At 46.5% G+C, this 21803-nt stretch overlaps 1 protein-coding gene across 4 annotated transcripts; it reads left to right on the top strand.

The window, feature by feature from the left end:
* On the top strand, nt 1–21662 carry pbx4 (pre-B-cell leukemia transcription factor 4). 4 transcript variants are annotated; one of them, XM_028985927.1, is made up of 10 exons: nt 1–338; nt 1009–1268; nt 6123–6196; nt 15480–15724; nt 16444–16634; nt 16741–16876; nt 16962–17118; nt 18240–18343; nt 20655–20741; nt 21398–21662. In XM_028985927.1, exons 2-10 carry the CDS (start codon nt 1105–1107, stop codon nt 21488–21490), a joined length of 1251 nt encoding a protein of 416 aa, XP_028841760.1. In that variant the 5' UTR covers nt 1–338; nt 1009–1104; the 3' UTR covers nt 21491–21662. The 4 variants fall into 4 exon arrangements, 2 of the variants coding, with proteins under 2 accessions (XP_028841760.1, XP_028841761.1); XR_003750277.1 differs by having other exon boundaries at nt 16962–17010; nt 18240–20741; nt 21398–21456; XR_003750276.1 differs by having other exon boundaries at nt 18240–20741; nt 21398–21456.
* Nucleotides 21663–21803: the final 141 nt, after the last annotated feature.

Raw genomic sequence — 21803 nt, 5'->3', positions numbered from 1 at the left:
CAGAAAGAAAGAAAGAAAGAAAGAGAGGAAGGGGGGGGAGAAAGAGAGGCAAACCGACCGCGGCAGCGAGGCAGAGCAGCGGGAGTGACCGAGTCACGGCTGCTTGTGGTGGGATGGAGCAGCGCGTTTACCCGCTGGACCGCGTTTCCCCCTCGCCGCTCGTTTCCTAAGCGGCCACATCCCCCGCGCGGCCGAATCCCGCTGGAAGCGGACGCCAGCGGCGCGCCCCGGTCCCCGTTTCTCCGGAGCCCCGCGCACGTACACGTCTTGTTGTCGCTAGCGCGGCTAACGGCTAGCCGGGCAGCTCCGCCGCGGGAGGGGAACTATTTTTCTGGAGAGTGAGTCGCCTTCTCGCCTTTACGGACGAACCGAGGTGCGCGGCGTTTATTTCCCCCGCCGAAGCCGCGGGTCGGGACTGCGGCGTGTTGCGGTGGGACGCGTTCGTTTCGGGTTAGCACGCTGCTAGCTAGCTGGTGGGTGAAGAGAAGAAACACCACCAGCCGCGTATGTTCTCCGGTTTTTTTTTTATTCCGGTTGTGGTCGAGCGTCTGGCGTTCGTGTCGTGTTTTTTTGCACGATCGCGGGCGTACTTTTCCTCTAATGCTGTTTTAAAGTTCGGGTGGAAACTATGGGAAAAGTCGGCTGTAATTAGCTGTTTTTGGGGGGGTTGATGATGCGCCGAGTCCGCGTACTTTTTCCAGTTTGCGAAAGCAACGAACTGTTCGGACGCCAGCTTTTTACCAGATGTTGTTATTACTATTACAAATTCATTTAGTTTATACACGTACGTTCTTTAACTGGGTGTTCACAGAATACGGTAAATAACACGAAATGAATCTACGACGTGACGAGAGGTTTTTGTTTGGTGTGCTTGGACATTTTATCGATATTAACTTGGACCCCTTATGCTGTCAGCGTGTAATAGACACGTTAGTTTCTGTGAAATATCTGCTCTGTGTTTGTTTTATGTCCATCCTTGAGCTAACCCCCCCCCCCTCTCCTCGCCAGGTTTGATTTTTCCATAAACCCCCGCACGCCATTGTGCATGGTTGTGCGCAGGGATTACTGCTAGCCGCTCGACTGTGGGGGGCAGAGAGAGAAGGCATGGACGATCAGACCCGAATGCTGGGTCTGGGGGGACTCGGCGACGTGGGCGACCCCGACGCCGTTCGGAAGCAGAGCCTCGGCCAGCCGCAGCAGGACATTGGGGATATTCTCCAGCAGATCATGGCCATCACAGACGAGAGCCTGGACGAGGCACAGGCGCGGTAAGTCGGCTTGCGTTCACCTAGCGGAGCGTTTTTGGGGGATGCTATTAACCTGTCGTGTCATGATGTACCGACGATCACGGACCACAGGTCTTTTTAGTTATCACGTAGAAAAGTTTTGCACTTGAGTTTTTTATTTTTTTTTATCTTTTCATTAAACCGCCGTCGGCAGATTTGTTTATTCTGTCTTTTGTTGTGTTGAATGCATGCTAACAGTCCAATAAAGGTTTCCCCCTCTTCCCGCTATTGTATATGAGGTAATGGGATTTTTTTTTCTCTATATACAATATATATAAACTCGATCACGTGGTTTGTTAAACCATTTGGTTCCCGCCTTGGCCGCATCGCGAGCCCCGCTAGATGAATGAATGAGATTAATCTGCTACCTCGTCATTAGCATAGATAATCGGGCCTCTTAATTAAGTCATCGCTGTCACGCAGAGACGGGTTTCAGCGTTCAGATGGCTGTTGGCATCCGCTGGTGTTAGCAGCGGGGCGGTGGGGATTTAAAACGCTGTGTGTGTGTGTGAGAGAGTTTGGATGCTCCTAAATTTTAAAATGAACAGTAACCAAAAGGAAATCGATGCAGCCGTGGGAGTTTTGGTGAAAGTAATTTCTTTACCACATACAATGCAGTATCCTTGGTTCAAATAACATTATAGTTCAGTCTAAGCCATTATGAACAATACATATATATATATTTTTTGCGGTTGTCCACCCAAAGCTGCTTGTTATCGCTGCACTTGTCATAAAGTTGTAATATCGATGTAATTTATACCAACATTGATTTATGTGTGACCGTGAGCTGTTGGAAGCAGCGGAATTTCTTTTGCACAAAAGCTGCACGGCGGCGAAGTTGGCGGCGGCCACTCCGGTGTGTCATTAGCTCGCGATTTTCCGCCGAAACCATTTGACCACCTGGTTCTCTTAATTAATTCACTCGCTCACTCCCCCCCCTCCTCCCTCGCTGGTCTTCATCCTTTTCATTGTGTGGCGGGGTGCAATCAATTCTCCTATAATGTGTACGCGAGTGCAGCTGTCCGCAAATCGAGTTTCTATTAATGAGATGGGGGGGTCGCTCTGTGGGCAGATTATGAATGGCAGGATATTGCCTGCTTCTGATGTTGTTTACGAGGTTTTTACCCACCTATGCCGTTTCAGTTTGAGTTGGTAAATTTTACCTAGCTAGTCCTCGACCACCTTGATGGCAGTGTTTTGTCTTCTATGTTGCGATTATTTATTTATCGGCGCCACACACGCACACCTAACGCGAGCGTGTTGCTGAGTCTCAGATGGTGTCTTACTACCGGAGTTCAATAAAAATAGGTCTGTAATTCATCAGGAGAACCTTCCTCTTTTTTAAATTAATTTATTTTTTTATGGAACTTCACATCAGTCAGTAAGTGTTTGTGCAGCCTCGGCATTGGGCGATGGCAGTAATTTGCAGGCAAGTATCAAAATGAAAATGTCTGTATCGGCTGTCGTGTTATTTCTAGTGAATCCGGGGGATGCCAGGTTGGGCTGGTGTGTATGTAGGTTTTCGTCACAACCCGCTAATTGCTTTACTGATTAAGGGAGCTGATTTGCTCGTGGGTGTTCGCACCTGGGTGTGAAGGCCGTAATTAGCCGTTGGCCGAAAGGTCAACCCAGGAGCCAGCGTCCAGGTAGCCACTGCTGAAGACCCCGCTGACAAACAGGCTTTTACCAGTCATGACATAAAAGAAGCAGTCGACTTGCGAATTATACATCATATTGGGTGTTTGGCTCCATAGTAACCCATTAAGTTCACCTGTGGGAATACATGGCACCAAGTTACCTTGCTGTTACCGCCTCGCATATCGACAGCTGCCTTCGTGCACCACACTGCAGGCCTTTGGCCTTTAGATTTGATAACGAGTTCACCGATTGGCTTTTGTAGAGCATTGATTGTCGGAGGGGCAGGGCGGCCGTTTGTGTGAGGATCTGATGTATGATGTTGTGCTGTCGAGTCTCGTCTCTGGGCCTGGTACGGACGCTGTGGTTGGAGTTGTGGCGCGTTGTGCCCTCGACCTATCACCTCGCTGCCCTGTGTCCAGATGCCGTCCACGGCGGCCCCGGTGCATCGGGGTGGAACAGTTGACCTCATGAAGGAGGGGTGACGCGGTGGCGTACCTTATGTTCACCCCTTTCTCTTTTCTCACAGTCCAAATTCACAGCACAGACAGCTTTCAAACCTTAAACTTCCAAACCAAGCGTGTATCCACATTTAGGGAATCTTCAATATTTTGGAAGGCTCCTTAATCTTTTTTTTTTTTTCTTTCCCCACTTTTTTCCCCACTTACAACAGCCTTTTGATTTGTTTTGTTTTGTTGTGCCTGCATCAGTTTGATCCTTAATATTTATCGCTGCTATTTCATAATTATCCGTCTGCCTTCTGAGCTTCATGTTCATTGATTGTGTGGTAATTAAGCCCAAGGTTGGCGTAATTCCCGCATGACTCATTGGTCTTTGGGGACTTGGACCCCCATAGGTGTTCATGCTATGCAGTTTGCTAGCTAGACAGCTGGTTGCTGTCAACCAGTAACTACACACACACACACACACACACACAGACAAAGGCACACCCTTTAAAGTATTGTGTCCCCTGGTACAACTGTGATTTGAGCTGGTTCAGTGGCCAACTAATTTGTGTAACTTTGGCATACAGTCATCTTTCTGAACTCTTCCATGACAGCTTAATGCGTATCTCCAGCCTTTGAACAGTCTGTATCTCATTTAGATCAGTGATATTATGGTAGAGTGGCAGACATGGCGCAGCTGTTGCTGTAATTTGGGAATAAATCATAATAGCAGCATTATTCCGTGTTTTCTTCTCATGTTTGGGAGAACTTGTTTCTCTGGAGACTCCATTAGTGTTTTATTTTAAATTATCATCCGGAATCTCAACACGATATGCTGGGGTAAGTTTCCTGTAAAGGGGTTTTGTGGTAAGTCTAGGATATATGAACCTGAGCGAGAGCTTTTGCTGAAGTCTGACTGCTCCTTTTGAAAATTGTGTTCTTCTTTCAGAACTGGTCTGATCATAAATGCGTGCATGCATAAATACGTTCCCTTCCCCTGCAGTTTCATTCCCCTGCTTCATTCACTGTGAATATGGTTGTGATGAGGACATAGAAGCAGCAATTCAGGTGTCTGCCTGGCCACTCATAAGCAAAAGCAATTCAAGGAACAACTGTGCTTTGCCTTTGCGTTCTTGCCAAGTACCCCGACATCAGGACACTTCTGGGTAGTGGGTTTAATTAATTTATTATGGTTATATGGCTGTAGTGCTCAAGATGCACATGACTTATTCTACTTCTGCTCCGCTTAAATGTTCACGTTAAGCTCTAACATGAGGGCTGGTGGTAGAAAAGCAATTTCCTGCTGTGGACACGGACACTTTTGTACATGTCAGGTCGGTCCTGTTTTCATTTTAATTTTCCGGCATTGGCGCAATAAATATATATTTCGCCATAGCATACCTTTTCATTCACATTATTTTTAATGATTCATATTTTTAGTTTATGAGTGCCTAGCTTATGAAGACCTAGCCAGTTTGATTCACGACATTGATGGGCCTCATCTCTGACTGGTATCGGGGGGGTGGGGTGTTGTCCAGCTGTCGTTTTCATCTATTATGTGGCTCGTCGACTGTTTGGAAGAATTTGATTATTTGCTGTTGGGTATTATTGATTTGTCTAATTTCATGAGGGCAATTTATGCTCAGCCGCAACCTGTTGCTGTGGCACAAATAAAACGTCCAAATTTACAGTAAGACGCTGGGTACAGGTTTTTCCCCGACACAGGCATCAGAATAGGAGGCGAGTGAGACTGAATGAGCTCTTTTTTTTTTTTTGGTCATTCAAACACTGTGACTGTATCAACACAGACGGCCCCTACAGCCATATGGAAATGACTGGATATTTGATAACTCAAGAAGGGGGGGAAAAGACAGCAATATGGGAAATATCACGGATAATCTATGTAGACAGAGCCAGTCTCCATCCGACCATCCGAATACAGAAGACAATGCGGGACTGCGTCATGTGGAGTATCTTTACCTTGATTTCTACCTGGTTTCTCACCATAAGTCAGCACTCGGCAGCACAGCTCTTTTTATCTGTATCCAACGTGGCAGCGGCGGGCCTGTCTCTGAACTCCGCTCTGGTTTTTGCATCAGGTCTGCCAGGTGGGGGGTGGAGGCACTTTATAGAGCTTCTCCCCGAAGACAAATTAAGACCACGGTTCATTTAACACCTCATTTAGCTGTGTTGAGTGAGCAAGCGAATGTGGAGTCCACAGCAGCCTTTACTTTTTCATTTTTAAAACGCGTGCACGGCTCAACATGCTAGTCAGGGTCTTCTGCAACCAAACGGCAGGCTACCTTGAACCTGCTCCGTTGTGGTTCCATCAAGCTCTGCTCTGTTTGGTAGCCTATTTGTGATTGTGGTAATAAGATGCTATAATTCAATAAGGTGCTATAATTATTTGTACTGGCAAGTGGCTGTAGATTCGCTGTAGTCTGGGCTCCTGCCTGGCGTAATGAAACCTTAATGGAATTTTAAATATTCCATTAATGTGTCTTAATGAAATTGCATTTGCTTAATTCGCATGATTAAGTCACCCATTTCACTGCGGACCACATTAGGTCTGTATTGTGAGTTTATTACATTGTGGGTTCTGGACAAAGGATGTAATGTGTTCCCATTTTTAGATTTTTATTATTTTTTTCCCCCCTCTTCTCCTTTTCTATGTGTTGATACCAGAATGGAGAAATTTGACTAAGTTAACTGCATTGTGAGTAGCTGTTAATATTCTTTTCTCTTTTTGTTGCAGGAAACATGCCCTGAACTGTCACAGGATGAAGCCTGCACTCTTCAGTGTGCTGTGCGAGATCAAAGAAAAGACGGGTAAGATGTGGTTTCATCCCAGCTACCTACCTATACCCCTGGCATGGCGATCGCGCTCCTGAGGCCGAGCCCTCCTTCTTCTTTGGCGTCATTAGCTATTGATTTAGTTAGCCCCTAGTATTGATGAAATATTGATCCTATTGGATGGTGAATGTATTTTGCCACCATATGCAGCATATGATTAAGGGGATTGGTGAGGGTTGGTGGTGTTGGACTGAGCTACTTCTTATACAAAACTCTCCATGATTATACCGTTTTTTTTTTTTTTTTTTCAGGGGTGAGACCAAATGTTCACACAGCAATATAAGGATACCTTTGATTTAATTGGCACAGAGTTAGTGTTCATGGTAAACTTCAATGTACCAATAATCTACCACAGAGTATTGTCCTGTCATTGTATAATTTTTGGTAAATTTAGCTATTGAAGTTATAATAAGCATTGACCTATCCCATCGTGTTTTGAGACTGTCATCTTTCTGAGTTGCTTGCGCCAGATGAGTGAATGTAGAAGTGGGTGTCTCGTTTGTTTACTTATTGATCGGTTTGCCTGCTGCTGTGCTCCTTCGGCAGATTATCACGCGTGTTTTTTTTCCCCTCCGTTTTTTTAATAACTACAGTCATTGAGTTACTGTGTGAAGTTAATGTGCGAGTGTCATGCCTGTGGTTGCCTGTCAATACCTCGCTTTTGTCTGTTTCTGATTTAGAGCTGGCTAAGGGCAGGCCTGAGGAAGGAGGGGGGTTGGGAGGGTTGTCCCTGTTGCCAGGGCAACCTGTGCTCTTATTTACCTAATGTCATTCACTTTGATTTTCACATTTAGCCCGGTGCAGGGTGAGGGCGGGCTGTGGAGAGATGTGGCCGTCGTCGGTCCTTGCACGCTTGTACTCGTGTGGTGTGTTTCTGCAACTTTAAGACTCCCTACTGCGTTGATCCGTTGCTGCTGGAATGTGAATTCGAGGAAGGCCTCCTCCTCCTCCTCCTCCTCCTCCAGTAGATCATGGAAGTTCCACTCACTAGACTCTGCATGCACACAGACTTCACTGCACTTTCTTTTTATTTTTTTCTTCCCCTCCTCATATCGGTGTTGCTCTTTAATTTCTTCTCCATTCATCCCATCTCTCTCTCTCTCACACACACACACACACACACACACACACACACACACACACAGTGAACAGCAGGGATAAAAGCGAACTCCGGCTCGGGTCTATCCCTGCTGCTTCACTCTTGTCCTCTCCTCTCTCCCTTGCTCCCATTCTTGAAAGAGAAGACTTGCTCTGAACTCGGGGCTTTGATATGGTAATGGTGGCGGGGTGGTGGGGGAGGTGAGGGGAGCGTGGGGGAGGGGAGCTGAATTCCTCTGACGGCTGCAGTTGGGGCGAGTTTTTTTTTTTTTTGTTAAGGAAATGTTCCTCTCAGGTCCCTCTGCGATCACCAGTTTCTTTTCTTTTTACAGTTAACATTATGCATTTTAATAAAGTTTCAGGCTAAAATCTAGTAGGAGGGGGAAATGGAAAGCTCCATCTTGTCCTTTTCATGCCGCCCCTCTAGTCTCTTTGGAGTTCACACTAAAAATGGCAGCTTGCATAATAGGCTACAAAAACTTGCCAAAACCTGAACAATACTCATACTGTTGTTCGTTGGGTCCATCTGCTTTTTTTCCCCCCGTTCTTTTCCCAGAGATCCCTTTTTTAGTCATTCGTTTTCATACGGGTTGTTGGTCCTGTCGTTTTAATGCAGGTATATCTTTGCTCCTTTATTCTTCCACGTTTCTCTCTGTTTGTGCAGTCCTCTGAATTACTCAGTGACTTCTAACACCCAGTCTTTACTGAACTTTTAATTGATTTATTTTGTAACTCAATTTAATTTGAGAGATTACAGTTAAGAAAATAATACCTAATATAGTGTCTTAAACAATATATAAATGAATAATGACTCCCACACTTCACACTAATTGTTTCGGCCATTTCTCTTTGAAATGTCCATGTCTGTGAATCTTCTAATTTGTGGTTATTAAATCAGATTTAGTTCTGATTTAAATTGTGTTTGGTTGTGTTGCGTACAGGAGTCTGCCTATTGAACAAATGCTGTAATTTGTCTATGTGCTTGTTTCAGCTCAGCTCTAATCTGACTTTTTTTTTTTTTTCTTAAGAATAGCATGGTGTACTACATGGGTACATTCAGAGACCCATTCATCTCTGCTGTCGCATCAAGGTATATATTTTCTGGTCTGAATCTGATAGACTGGGGTGCTTACGTGGCATTTTTTAGTTCGATAGCTTCTCATGCGCTCTTAAATCCCAGTGAACTGCATGGATTCAGATGGGACACACAATGGTTCTGCCTGGATGGTCTTCAGAGGCAGGCTCTTCTCATGACTCCAGAGTTTCATGGGATGAAAGAGACTTCTGGGATATGAACTGTCATGTTTTGCTTCTGAAGTGTCGTTTTTCTGTACAACTGCATGGAGACTGAGACTGAGATCAGGCTTTGAGAATCCAGTCAAGAATCCATATCAGGCATTGAGGCTTAATGAGCATTTTTGGGTTTGATTAGACTGATAATTGTAAATTTTTAGCTGTGGTAGTTTTCTTTATAATTCGACAATCACCTAAAGGTTACCACAAATGCTGAGCCAGCAAAAAAAAGATTTTGGTAAAATAAGTGAAAAGTCTTTGAAAAGCAAGTAGTATTAAATGATGCAGGATAAATAGAAGTTATGTAGGTGTTTCATATTTTGGTTTCTAGCATCTTTGTTGAATCTTTGTGCGATACCTATTGCATTTTTAATTTGACTGAGAAAATCATGCTTAGATTCAATTTATAGTCATAAGAAGTGAGTAATGTTCTATACAGCTAGTCGTGACTCTGCTTTTTAATAAACGTTATTCCCGCATCCTTGAAGGGGCCCTGAATCCTGATTCACCACGTGAAGCTTTTTCATTATGAAGCTTTTTCCGTGTCCCATCATGAAGGCTGTAGCAGACAAGCCGCTGTAGCAGACAGAAACACAGGCTGTTTGTTTCGAGTTCACTCTTTCACCCCACTGTCACTTGTATAAAATTACACTAGTTACAGAGCCATCCTGTCATGAAACCAGAGGAGGCGGGTGCCGGTGATTTTTAAAAGAGTTTGGTCGCTGTGTAATGGGAGCCTCGAAAGGCATAATGTAAAATGTGTAGTAGCAATGAAATATTTATAAATGTTAAAATTGATCTTTTTGCGTGTATATTTTCAGGCATGTCTGTATTTTATTGATCCCAGTGGGATATCTGTGACCCCATGGAGTAGGGATGCAAATACTTGACCGCATTAAAACACGCAGCACTTCTGTTTTGAATCATGTACTCATGACCATGATTAATACACTCCGCTTCAGACAAATTACTCTCCAGGCGGGAGAGCCATCTCAATCCACCAACGTCTGCGGATTAGTGCAGCCTTGCTCGAACGCGTTTATGCTGCTTCCAGCCCAGCGAATCACCGGCCTAATTAACGGCTTAAAAAAAATAATAAAAAGAGCCTTAATGTGAGACTTTTTGTAAAATTGAACGAGTCGCTGGAAACCACAGACTTGTATTATGTTTTTATGCGGCTTAGCCTACATGCCCTGTGGAGAACTTGGGGAGGGGGCTCCAGTCGCTTTACCGCCTTTCTAGGGCTGTGTGGTATTGCATTCAAATTGACGAAAGAAATATGGCTGCTTTAGGTTTATGCTTTTATTGATTCTGTGGTGTTTACAACAAAATGAAGGACAGATGTATAATGAAGCACTGAATTATTATTTTTTTATTATATATATATTATATATATTTTATATATATAGTATATTTTATATAGTATATTTTATATATATAAAAATATACTTAAGCATTGCGGTACGTTTTGGTAGCGGTGTTACACTATTTTCTCCCTTTCCAACTTAATCTTGTGTCTAAAGGCGGGGCAATTAAAAAAGAGACACCCACTAGAAGTAAAATAAAACGTACGCTATGGGTCTGAGCTTAATCCACTGCTTGACTTAAATATTTTTAATGCTGCTTGTGGTTATTTGCATAATTAATTTTTTTCAGATATGATTGTCATGAAAAGAGGGTTGTATGTTTTACCTGTGATCGTTTGTTGTATATTTTCAGAATTATCATTTTAATTAACAGTAAAATATTTGTCCCAGACCTTTTCATTTTTTAGTGTTTTTTTTTTTTTTAAAACACATTGCTTTCCATGTCTTCATTGTGTATGAACTAAAAGTACATTCTATCATGTTGGTCAAATCAGATATTTTATTCCCCACAAATGGAACCCTGAGTCCGGAGTGATGGTGTCAGGGCAGAGTCCGCTGAGGAAATGTTTAATGTGTCTTCTTGTGCATGGCCTGTGTGTTATTTATTTCTGTCTGTGTGTGGTTTTTAGTGTGGTGCCCTGCCACTCAATCTGTGTGTGTGTGTGTGTGTGTGTGTGTGTGAGGGAGAGAAAAGGGGGGAAGAGGCGCACGAGAGAGTGATAGAGAGAGATTGATGAGCCAGTAAGAGCAGCAGTAATTACTCCGTGTCCATTCCCCACGCTGGATTGGCAGACGGCTAATATCACACAGACCCCTGGCCCTAACAGCCCCCCCCCCCCCCCCCCTTACACACAACACAATCTCTCTAAGGGGGGGGGGGTCGAATCACCCGTACCCTACGCCGCGTCCCGCCACTGTGTGGGCTGAAATGTCTTTTTCTCTCCTTCCCGCTCATATTATATTATTCCTGCAGGAATCTCGGCTCAATGTTTCTGCAGGACTTGTGTGCGCGGCTCTGGTTTTCCGGCTGTGATGAGCGCTTCCAACATTTCACCCCTGGCTTGCGGATGGCGCGCGCCACAGATGCGGCGTCGCCTCGTCACGCGTGCGCCCTGAAGATAATGTTATGGCGGGGAATGCCGCACGCCCCCCCGCGTCGCACATGGACAAGCGACAAAAAGAAAACATGGCCGATGTTCAGCCTCCCTCCCTGGCGTTGTCTGGCATCATCTCGCGCCGTCCTCCCCCCCCAGGTTCAGGGGGGGCGTCTTGTAAAGGAAGCCGACGTCTCCTTAATTAAAGATATGTAAATGTGGCCTCAGCTGGATTCGCCACAGCGCCGTGCTGCTGGGGCGGGAGAGTGCCGGAGCCGGGCTCCTAATCCAGACTAATTAAGGATTAATTACAATTGATGGGAGTCTTCCTCCCCTCTCCAGAGTGTGCGTCTGTGCGAGGGAGCGAGTACTTCTCATCTTTGTGTAATTGAGGAGAGGCGGGAAGTCTTTGTTTCTGGCGCGGCTGTGTTGTTTTTTTTCGAGTCCACCCTCGCCGCCGAGCCTGATCACTCCCCTCGGGGGAGGCGGCGTGGAAGCGGCGCTAGCCGCGTGCTAATCTAGCGTAATGGCTGTCTCATGCTAAAGGTGTGAAGTTGCTCGCAGGGCGATTCGGAGGCCCCTCCCGACGTTGGGCCCCCAGGACGTGCGAAGCGGCCCTCGCGCCGCGACGCTCCCGCGCTGAGTGCCGGAGCTCGGGAGCGGTCTCTCCGGCACGGTTTGGCTCTGTCATAATGCTCGTTCGCTTGTTATAAATGGGAGTCACTCCCCTGATCTATTGCTTAATTGCCACCTAATTTGCATAACAGCGCAAATTAACGACCTCTCAAATGAGCGTTCATTTTTCACAAGGTCTTTAGGAGCTCCTTAAGAGGCGGCGCTAATTAGAGCAGGAGGCAGCTGTGCTGATGAGCCGGAGAAGAGGCGTGTCGGGAGCGGGCCGCATCGCTACGGCAACAACCTCTTCCTCCTCTGGCGGCGTCTCTCTCGCCTTCTCCGCGCCGTTTGTGCCGATGGCGTTTTGCGGGTCTGTCGGGCCCGCGGGCCGCCTTCCTGTTCATTAAAGGCCGCTTTTAATAACGTGTTGGGCTGCGCTGGTGTGTTTGACCAAGGTGTGTGTCCCCATTCAGGATCCCAGCAAACACGGCCTCGCCTCGGACCTGCCGTGTGTGTGTGTGTGTGTGTGTGTGTGTGTGTGTGTTTACTTGCGTGCCATGGGGTTTCGGGAACCAGGCCCAACAGACGCTGCTTAGCCTGAGCTGCTTATAACTGGAACTGAGCAGCAGATTCGGCAGCTTACGCCGCCCTGGCACTGACTCGTGTGCCCTCCGCTGAAGTGTTGTAACACACAAACCACCCAGATGCCCTCTTGCCCCCCCCGCATCAAACACACACAGCGACGTTAAGCGTCGGGCGTGACATTTTGTCCATAGAACATTTTAAAACCGGTTTGTCTCTCTCTCTCTGAAGTCCTTTCAAAGAGTCCAATTATATGGACCAGTACTGTGTGGATGTTGAGAAGTGTGTGTGTGTGTGTGTGTGTGTGTGTGTGTATACACACACAGGAGTGTTTTACATCCAGGGTTTTGTGCAGAAAAGTCCCCGCCGCCATTCAGTAGGTGCACCTGTTTGGTTTGGATAAATCACTGTTGCATTTGACAGTTGGGGTTCGCCGGCATTATCTGTGCAGATGCAGAACATGTGTAGAAAAGTCCCGGGTTCCGGTTCCGCTTGTTTACTTCAGCTGAGGGTTGGTGCCAGTTCATCCGTTCCGTTTTTATATTTCATTTCATCCCCGTCATACCCATCTCCCGCTGCAGATTTAAGGGTGCCGCTTGTCGGTATTTTGCCGTTTCTCTGGGGCTTGCTTTTTTTTTGCCCGTACGCCCCTCTGCTGTCTCTCATTCTTCTCTAACCGCTACATTCCCCCCCTCTTGAGTCTCTTTTTCTCCCTTTCTCTTCTCTTTAAAATGTATTAAAATGTAGATTTTCCCAAACATTTTCCTCTCTCGCTGTTTTCTCCCCTCCTCTCGCTCGCTCTCTGTGTGCGCATTGCTTTTATCTCCTCCTGTGACTCCCCCCCCCCCCATCCTCCTTGGTTCTCCTTCTCTCTCTCCCACCCCTCCCACCCCCCTGTCTTTACCTTTTTTTCTCCCCCTCCTCATTCTCTCCTGCTCCCTCGCTCTCTCCCAGTGAAAGGCTGAGAATACCCAAGGGAGCTGATGCAATTAAAATGCTAATCCTGTCTGTCTACAGAGAGAGGGAGAGGGGGGGCTGACAGCATGAGGGATTGCGGCTCACATGGAGAACTCGACTGAAATGGAGAACAGAGGGAGGTGGGGTGGTGGTGGTGCTGGGGGCTCAGAAAAGAGAGGTGGGGGGGGGACAGCCTGACTTGGGGATGCTCGTGCAGCGGCAGACGGGGGAGAGAGAGAGAGAGAGAGAGAGCCCGAGGAAGGCCGAGCCGTGATGGACCGCGTCTGCCGGTAATGCACTGAAAACAGGGACCCTTATCACCCCCCCAACACGCTGCACTTAACACGTCACCTGTACTCCACCTGAAAGAGCGCCGCTGCTGCGCGGAAGACGGCCATTATGCAGGCGGAGCCCGGCTGGGGGCCCTGAATATTTCATACGCCGACATGCCAGCTCTCTGTCTCCATCAGCCAAACAAACCACTAAAGGTTGGAGGTATTTAATGCGCTGGCTGCGGGATCGCTATGAACTTTACCAAATGAAGGGGGGGGGGGTCTAATTTTACAGCAAACATGCAGAGAAGCTGAATCTTGTACAACTCTACAAAGACCTTACCCGTTGTGCAGAAATGAGTTGCGTTGGACACGTCTCGGAGTGGTCCGCAGGCGCCGCGGTTGATAACATCTCTGTTTAGTGAGTGCGCTGTGGGGAAAACAGCGAGTCGCCACCGCCGGGCCGCTGAGCCTCACAGCGCGACCGCAACGGTGCAGCACATCAGCGATCCAGCTCTGCAGAACGGTGCTCGGGCTTTGGCAATGTTCGCGGTACCAACTCAAGAGTCTGCTGAAGGTCAACTACATAAAGATGAATAGTTTCCCAGTTTATACAGGTTCTGAGTGCTCTGGCATCATTTGAAAACAGAACCAAATTTAGGTAATTCTGCCTCCACGTGCCTTTGACGAGTACTTTGTGTTTGAAAAGGTTTCACCTCAGTAGACGACCTAAAGAGATCTTTGAAGCATTATTGTTGTACACTAGGTTCGGGATCCAGCCAGAAATCCTGATCTCTGCAATCAAAGTGCTGATCAGAAGTAGATTCGGTCAGTCGTGTTTTGTGTGTGCGTTAATCATTTGTAGGGGTGAAGTAAGGCTAGGCGATTTATTTTTAGTCATATATATGTTTGTGTGTGTGTGTGTGTGTGTGCATGCCCCCCCCAACACACACATATAGCCTTACCTACCTGTCTCTAAGCAGTACCACACTATAGTCTTGTAAATACCTTTTTAATTATATGAAGAGGACATGCATACAGTAATACAATTTGTCGTTTAGAGCCTGTGTGATCATTGTGTGTGTGTGTGTGTGTGTGTGTGTGTGTGTGTGTGTCACACTGAACTGCGACTCAACAGTCCTGACCTCACCCTTTTTCTCACCCGGCACCATTAATACAACGTCCATGTTCTCGGCTAAAGGCCTTTTTATACCTGCTGGTGGATTCCCCTGTATGTTCATAGCTGCAGTAGAGAGAGAGAGAGAGAGAGAGAGAGAGGGATGGGCAAATCGGGGTCATTAGTTCAGTCGGCTGGGTCTGCTGCATTCCTGAGCCATGAGAGGGGGGAGCAGCAGAGAGAAGGAATGTGGCCGAGAGAAAGAGGGGAGGACCTGAGCACAACGATTAAGAGGAATCGGGAAGGAGGGGAGGTGGAGGAGAGGAAAAAAAAGAAAGTACCAGGGAACAGGAGGGGCTTTTTTTGGTGAGGAGGAGAGAGTAAGAAACCGCTTTTGGCCTGTAACTAGACGAAGGGGGAGAGCTAGTTCTAAAACCTCGATTCTGACCTGAGCAACAAGTTGTGAACAGCAAAGCGCTCTGTATTTTGCCAAACGGTTCGGAGCAACACCGAATAGCCTCCGTTAAACCAGAGCGCTCCGTAGCGACCGCGCTGGCGGGCGAGGAGGACCCGTTTCAACACACCGGCGCGGTGCTGTGGATACGCGCTGTAGTCATGGCTCCTGGTGCTCGTGGTGACAGCACACGCAGTCCCATTACTGCACTCATGGCTCACACTGACCATTAACCCGCGGCCTCGCCGCGAAGGCCCCCTGCTGCCACCTCCTGGTGGAAGTGTGAACCGTGTGTGTATGTTTGGAAATGCACTCAAGAAGAAATGTGTAGCTTGATGGGATGTTTGGTGAAATTGTGGATTGAATGAGTCTCCTGATCACAATTTGCACTCTCCCATTCGTCTTTACAGTGTTAAGTATCCGTGGCGTACAGGAGGAGGACCCCCCGGACCCTCAGATCATGCGTCTGGACAACATGCTGCTGGCTGAGGGAGTCTCGGGCCCAGAGAAAGGTGGCGGCTCCGCGGCGGCGGCTGCGGCCGCAGCGGCGGCGGGAGGGTCACCCAATGACGGCAGCATAGAGCACTCAGACTACAGAGCTAAACTGGCCCAGATTCGCCAGATCTACCACTCCGAGCTGGAGAAATACGAGCAGGTATGAAGCGTTCCGGGCCGGCTCCCAGCTTCTCTAACACTGCAAAGGGAATTTCTCTAAACCCTTGGTTGCAAGTCTGATTTGGAATGGGATTTTCGATTCGGTAATTTGACTGCCAATTCCATTTCTTAGCTAGTTCATTAATCAGAGCCACGCTTTACCTTTCTCTATGATTTCTAAAGGATTAATCATCTGTGAAGTCTAATGAATTGTTGAAGGGTAAAGATCTTGCAGTAATGCCACGCGCAACTCGGGGAAGGGAAGGACTGTGAAATTGAAATGATTATATTATACAATTCTATAATACTAAATACTATACAGGACCTTACCCTATGATGCAATAATAAGTTGCATTTAACTGAAGAAAAGAAATCCACCAATGCAGTGGTGCCCAACCCTGAAATTCCCCCTGCCTGTGTTCAAGACAAGCCAGGACCCCCCAACTCGTATTCGTTCCTGCTTGAAATGATTATTTACAAACTTTAATTTTTTTTTTCCTTATTTACACTGTGGCGTATAGTCTATATTAAAGCTGTAATCTGTAATTTGCCTCGATCTGACTGTTCTGCTCTGTGATGCCTTTAAATAAATGACGATCAGTGTTATTGGAGCGACATTTCCATAGAGCCATGACCCCGTGAGCTTTTGCTTGTTGGGAACCACTGCACTGAAAAAGCAGGCATTGACCATAATTTTAAAACAATTGTGTTTTTTGACAGGCATGCAGTGAGTTCACAAACCACGTGATGAACCTGCTAAGGGAGCAATCTAGAACGCGGCCCATCTCCCCCAAAGAGATTGAGCGCATGGTGGCCATCATCCACCGCAAGTTCAGCTCCATCCAGATGCAGCTCAAGCAGAGCACCTGTGAAGCAGTCATGATCCTTCGCTCCAGATTCCTCGATGCCAGGTGTGTGTGTGTGTGTGTGTGTGTGTGTGTGTGGCAGTTTGTCCAGGTCACTGTGTTCAACTGAGTTCTGATGTCTGACCATTTCTCTCTCTCTCTCCTTGCTCAGACGCAAGAGGCGCAACTTTAACAAGCAGGCTACAGAGGTGCTGAATGAATATTTCTACTCGCACCTGTCTAACCCGTACCCCAGTGAGGAAGCCAAGGAGGAGCTGGCTAAGAAGTGTGGGATCACGGTCTCTCAGGCGAGTGCCACCATCCTGTATTCATCCTAGAACGGCTTTTATCCTTCTTGGTACTAGCATTATAAACAGGCTGTCGTCCACACAGGTCTCTAACTGGTTTGGGAACAAGAGAATTCGGTACAAGAAGAACATTGGTAAGTTTCAGGAGGAAGCCAACCTGTATGCAGTAAAAACCGCGGTGGATGCTGCCAATGTGTCTGCGCAGGCTAGCCAGGCTAACTCTCCGGCCACGCCCAACTCAGGTACTGTCTACTCCACCTCCCCCTCAGCTGTCTGATGCATGCTCATACTGGTGCGGCAGTTGCCATTCCTCATTACCCACCATTGCACAGTGTAACTGGTAGTAGCATCGTTCTTGGATTTTAAAGATTCAGGTAACTTTGGTACACTGGTTTAGTCCCGCTATACTTTTCTTTTTTTTCATCCACATGGTAATATTCCATTCTTTTCTAAGCTTTACTTAAACATTAACTGCCTGTTCCATGCTGTGTAGTGTTCGTTTGTCTCTGCAGCTTGAACTAATGAAATGAACTTAAAGAAATAAAAGAAATGGCACTTCTCAAATGGTGCTGTTTTTCACAACAGGAGTAGAAACAATTCTGGCCCGTGTGAAGTGTGGTTCTAAATTGTCCAAAACTAGAAAGTGAATTCATTTTCATTTTTAGTTTAGTTTCCATATCTCTCTGGAGACACGGAAATAGTGTTGTAGTCATGTTGGTACTGAGCTCTCTCTCCTTCCCCGCTCCTGTGTAGTTTTGTGGAAGCATTCCTAGGTGTGTGTTTTACCGTCTTTTGTGATCTGAAGTAGTGATTGTGAAACAGGTTGAGTCAGATTCTGACGTTCCATCTACAGCGAGGGATTTATTTGTTTGTTTTGTCAATCATTAATCTGTTTCTTCAGTGTATATTAACTGATGCCGGCTCCGTTAAGTGACCTGCCACCATCCACGTTCTGTCTGTGTTTTTTTGCCTTCTGTCTTTAAAAATAACCGAACACTCTGATCGTTACACTCACATACACTTAAATGGACTCCTATTTGCTTATGGAGCAGGCAGGAAAAGGTGGGTGACTGTCATGTTGCTAACTGTTGAAAGTCCATGCCGTGTCGTCATTGGTTTATAATCGAACATAAAATGCCACCTCATTTCCTGCATTTACGTTGTAACTGGACGAAGCGGAAAAGGTTATTAATATTGTTCTAACTGTTGATCTTTAGACTTTTCAGCGAGACTTGTTTTGCTCGTTTTAAGCCGTAGTTTTTGCCACCTCCTTTGCACAGTAGTGCACATGACCCCCCCTAACGAAAAACTGACCCCTCCGTGCAAAGCGGCCTGCCTCACTGGCTGCTTGTATTGCCCGCAGGGTCGTCGGGCTCATACAGCTTGTCTCACACAGGAGACTCCTACCTGGGCCTGCGTTCACTCAACGGGGAGGGCCTCGCCATCGCGCCCTCCCTACAGCAGCAGGTAGGCACTGAGGTCCCCAGCCATGGCCTGCCTCAATGCCCCGGCTGCTGTGTAGAATCCACCCTGTCTGCTCGCCTCATAGTGTGCCGCCCGTCCTGCACCCGCCCTCCCCCGTTAAAGGCATCCTCCCATCCTCCCCTTTCCACCCAGTCCTCCATATCCAGCCTTGAATGCTCTCTGGCCGCCCCCTCTGACCGCTGGATGGCCGCCGAAGCTCTTGCTGTCATCGCTCCTCCCGCCCATCTCGTCCATATGTTCACCCAGTCACCCCCTTCCTCCGGCCTGCTCGGTGGCCCAGATGCCATACCCAAAAATGTGTGAGTGCACCGGTGTGGTGCCCGATGGAGGGTACAGATAGGTCTGTGTTGGTGAAAGAATGCAATATTAAGTGTAAATGTGGTGCTCACACTGGGTAAGTACAATATAACAGTGATTGTTCTGTGCGCACATGCGTGTGCGCCCGATTTTACACCAGAAGGTCACAGCGTAATCATCTCTACCGCATCCTCTTCCCTTTAGAACAGTATATAGTGCTTAAGAGTCTTTAAACTGGAGGATCCTGACCATAGAAAGCTGCCGGAACACCTACTGCGTTCTAAAGAAGATTTATAGCTTCATTTTCATCGCGGTTTATTAACAGTTTACACTGTACATGCTTTTATTTTGAGAACTTCAGTGTGTTCATGTAGTTGGAACTTGAAATGATGCAACAAAACAGAGTGGCTGGTAGGGCGAGGCATCTGAGAAACAGCTGTCTGGTGCCTTTATAACCTTTGACAGCGAGATTCCACAAAGAGCATATCATATATGCATATATCAAGGCAAGTGTAGCTTTATGATCAGTGGTTTTATGGGGCAGCGGATGGGCTAGTGAGTAAGGAAGCGAACCCATAATCGCCTTTCATGGCTGCCCACTGCTCACCAAGGGTGATGGTTAAAAGCAGAGGACACATTTCGTTGCAGCACAGCAGTGTTTCACAATGACAATCACACAATTACGTTGGAGACTTGCAACACACAGCCCAGAGAGTCCCAGAGTGCATTACTGCACTTTTAAGTGCAGGGAAGCCTTTGGCAACTACAATGACTAGAAAGTCAGGGTGCCAATACAAAAATGCTCACAATGTAGGCAAGTAGGAAAGTCTGGTACTTTCGAAATATGAACCTATGGATGTTGTGATACCTGGAAGTGGAGAAACAGTCTAGTTGTCTGGCAGACTTCCTTCTCTTTAGTTTTTGCTGTTCTCTGTTCTGTTCTCCCTGCATTTTACTTATTCGTTCGTGGGTCTTGCAGAAGGTTGTGAATGGGACAAGAATACGCCAGCCTATCGTGAAACTGTTTGCGTTTTAACCGTGCTGGTGTGTTTGTGCTGTGTACAAAACAAAAACCATATAGCAGATGATATTCACCAGAAGGCAATAACAATTTATTACTTATATGGTTTGTTTTGTCTTGTTTAAAAAAAAAAAATAGAAAGTTGGATTTTTTTTCAATAAAGATTGCATTGTTGACAGCTGTACTGCCGAGTTTCTCGTAATGAACGGTCAAGCGGACCGGTATCATATATTGTGGGATTATCTGTGATTTTTCCCCAGATATGCTTCATGTCAGTCTGAAAGTTTTGGGCCATTTAGTTTGGTGTAGCGACACTGGCAGTAATTGCTCTGTGGCACGTCCCCCGCCTCCCATGCGTGTCTGAAACTAGAGTCTTCTCACAAGCCCATTGCAACAGTGGCTGATAAGATGCAGGATTCAGAGAGCAAGGTCGCTGGCAGCGGTTTTACATTCTCAGGGACGGACGCTATCCGATGCTCATGGGAAACAAGGAGAGTTTGTGCATTTTTACAGAGACTGAGGTGGCATTTCAGGGCTAATTCTTTCCACTGCAGTGCACTGGTCGGTCTGCTCGTGTTGGGATTTTTGAGCTGCAGAGTTTTGTCAAATTAACGAACCTCTCAAACTGTTTCCTGGAACGGAGCCATCGTAATTTCAGAAGAAGTTTGCAAATAAGCAGAACTTTCGTAGTTTAGCTTTTAAGAAATAAGAATTCTCACTTATTGTTTGTCTTCCCCCCCCCTCCCCCTTCCCACCCGTAAGTGTATGTCACTCTCTCCATGTTTTTAATCACTAAACTTTAGTTAATAAGAGTGATGCGCAGTAAGATCTCAGCAGCGCTTCTGCTGTACCTCGTGTGTACTGAATGTATGAGGAGATGGTTATTGTGCACTTTTTATTTAATTTTTTTGCACCAGTGACTTGTATGATCTGTGTTTTACGTCATATTTATGACTCTTCCCACCTGTCTGACAGGTGGATACCCTGCACCATGCTACACACCTGACGGGAGGCTTTGAGGAGCTGTCAGGAAGTGCCCTTTACATCCCACATCACCTGGACGTGAGTATGACTGCATACGCACAATGAAAACTAATATGTGTGTCAAACACTCTTCATACACAAAGGACATAGAATTATAATGCCAGGAATGTGCATAAGACAACAGAAACAATGCATCTCCAAACTTGGCCATGGAGGTGCCAGCGCTCCTGGAATCGGGTTGGAGAACCTTCAGTTTTTTTATGCTTTTGACAAGAAGTGCCATTGAATGGATTGTGTTAATGATTTGCTGCGATTTCTCAACTTGGAATACGTTTTACAGATTTCAGTTGAGTACGCAGGGGTGGTATACCATTTTTGTTTGTAGTAGTCACCTTGGTCAATTTTGTTCCAAAAAGTCAGAATAATCTTTGCATAAGATACTGTGATTTATGACTTGCTGCATAAACCCAACTCCCCAGACCTTGTGCATAAAGTGGGGTATGACTGACTCAAGTATGCTGGTTATTTTTTGCAAGCTGCTAATACAAAGTATTGTTTGGAGTTGAGGCATTGTTCCTCAAAAATGCCATTCAGATGATGGTCATAGTTACATTGTGTGTGTGTGTGTGTGTGTGTGTGTGTGTGTGTGTGTGTGTGTGTGTGTGTATATATATATAAGTTTTTAGGAATTCTGAAGCACTTGATCATAAATGGACTTTTGTTTGTCTCAACAGGCTAACAACAGCTGGCAAGACACCACTGATCCCTCTTCCATCACTTCTCCACCTGGGCCTCCTGGCAGTGTCCATTCTGACACCTCCAACTAAGACACACTCCTTCACTTGATACACACTCTTCCTCTTTCCTGTCCAGTCTAACTCCCTGCTGCAGCCTGCCCTTAACCACAGTCCTATGTATGAACAGACAACACTGATAAACTCACACACCTTCTGTACAGCATAAGAAAACAGCGATATGGGGGAAAAAAAAAAAAAAAAAGACTGAATTGCCTCGAAGTTGGCCGATTTATCACTGGACCATACTTGTATCCCTGAAAAAAGGAGAAAGGAGCGGGCTTGTGAGCCAAGCATTGACCGCAAGGACCACAGTGGAGGTTTTACCTGAGGCCTATGCTGTCTT

Source organism: Denticeps clupeoides, chromosome 7 (assembly GCF_900700375.1).
Source record: "Denticeps clupeoides chromosome 7, fDenClu1.1, whole genome shotgun sequence".
Taxonomy (NCBI): domain Eukaryota; kingdom Metazoa; phylum Chordata; class Actinopteri; order Clupeiformes; family Denticipitidae; genus Denticeps; species Denticeps clupeoides.
This window is presented reverse-complemented; position numbering and strand designations above follow the sequence as displayed.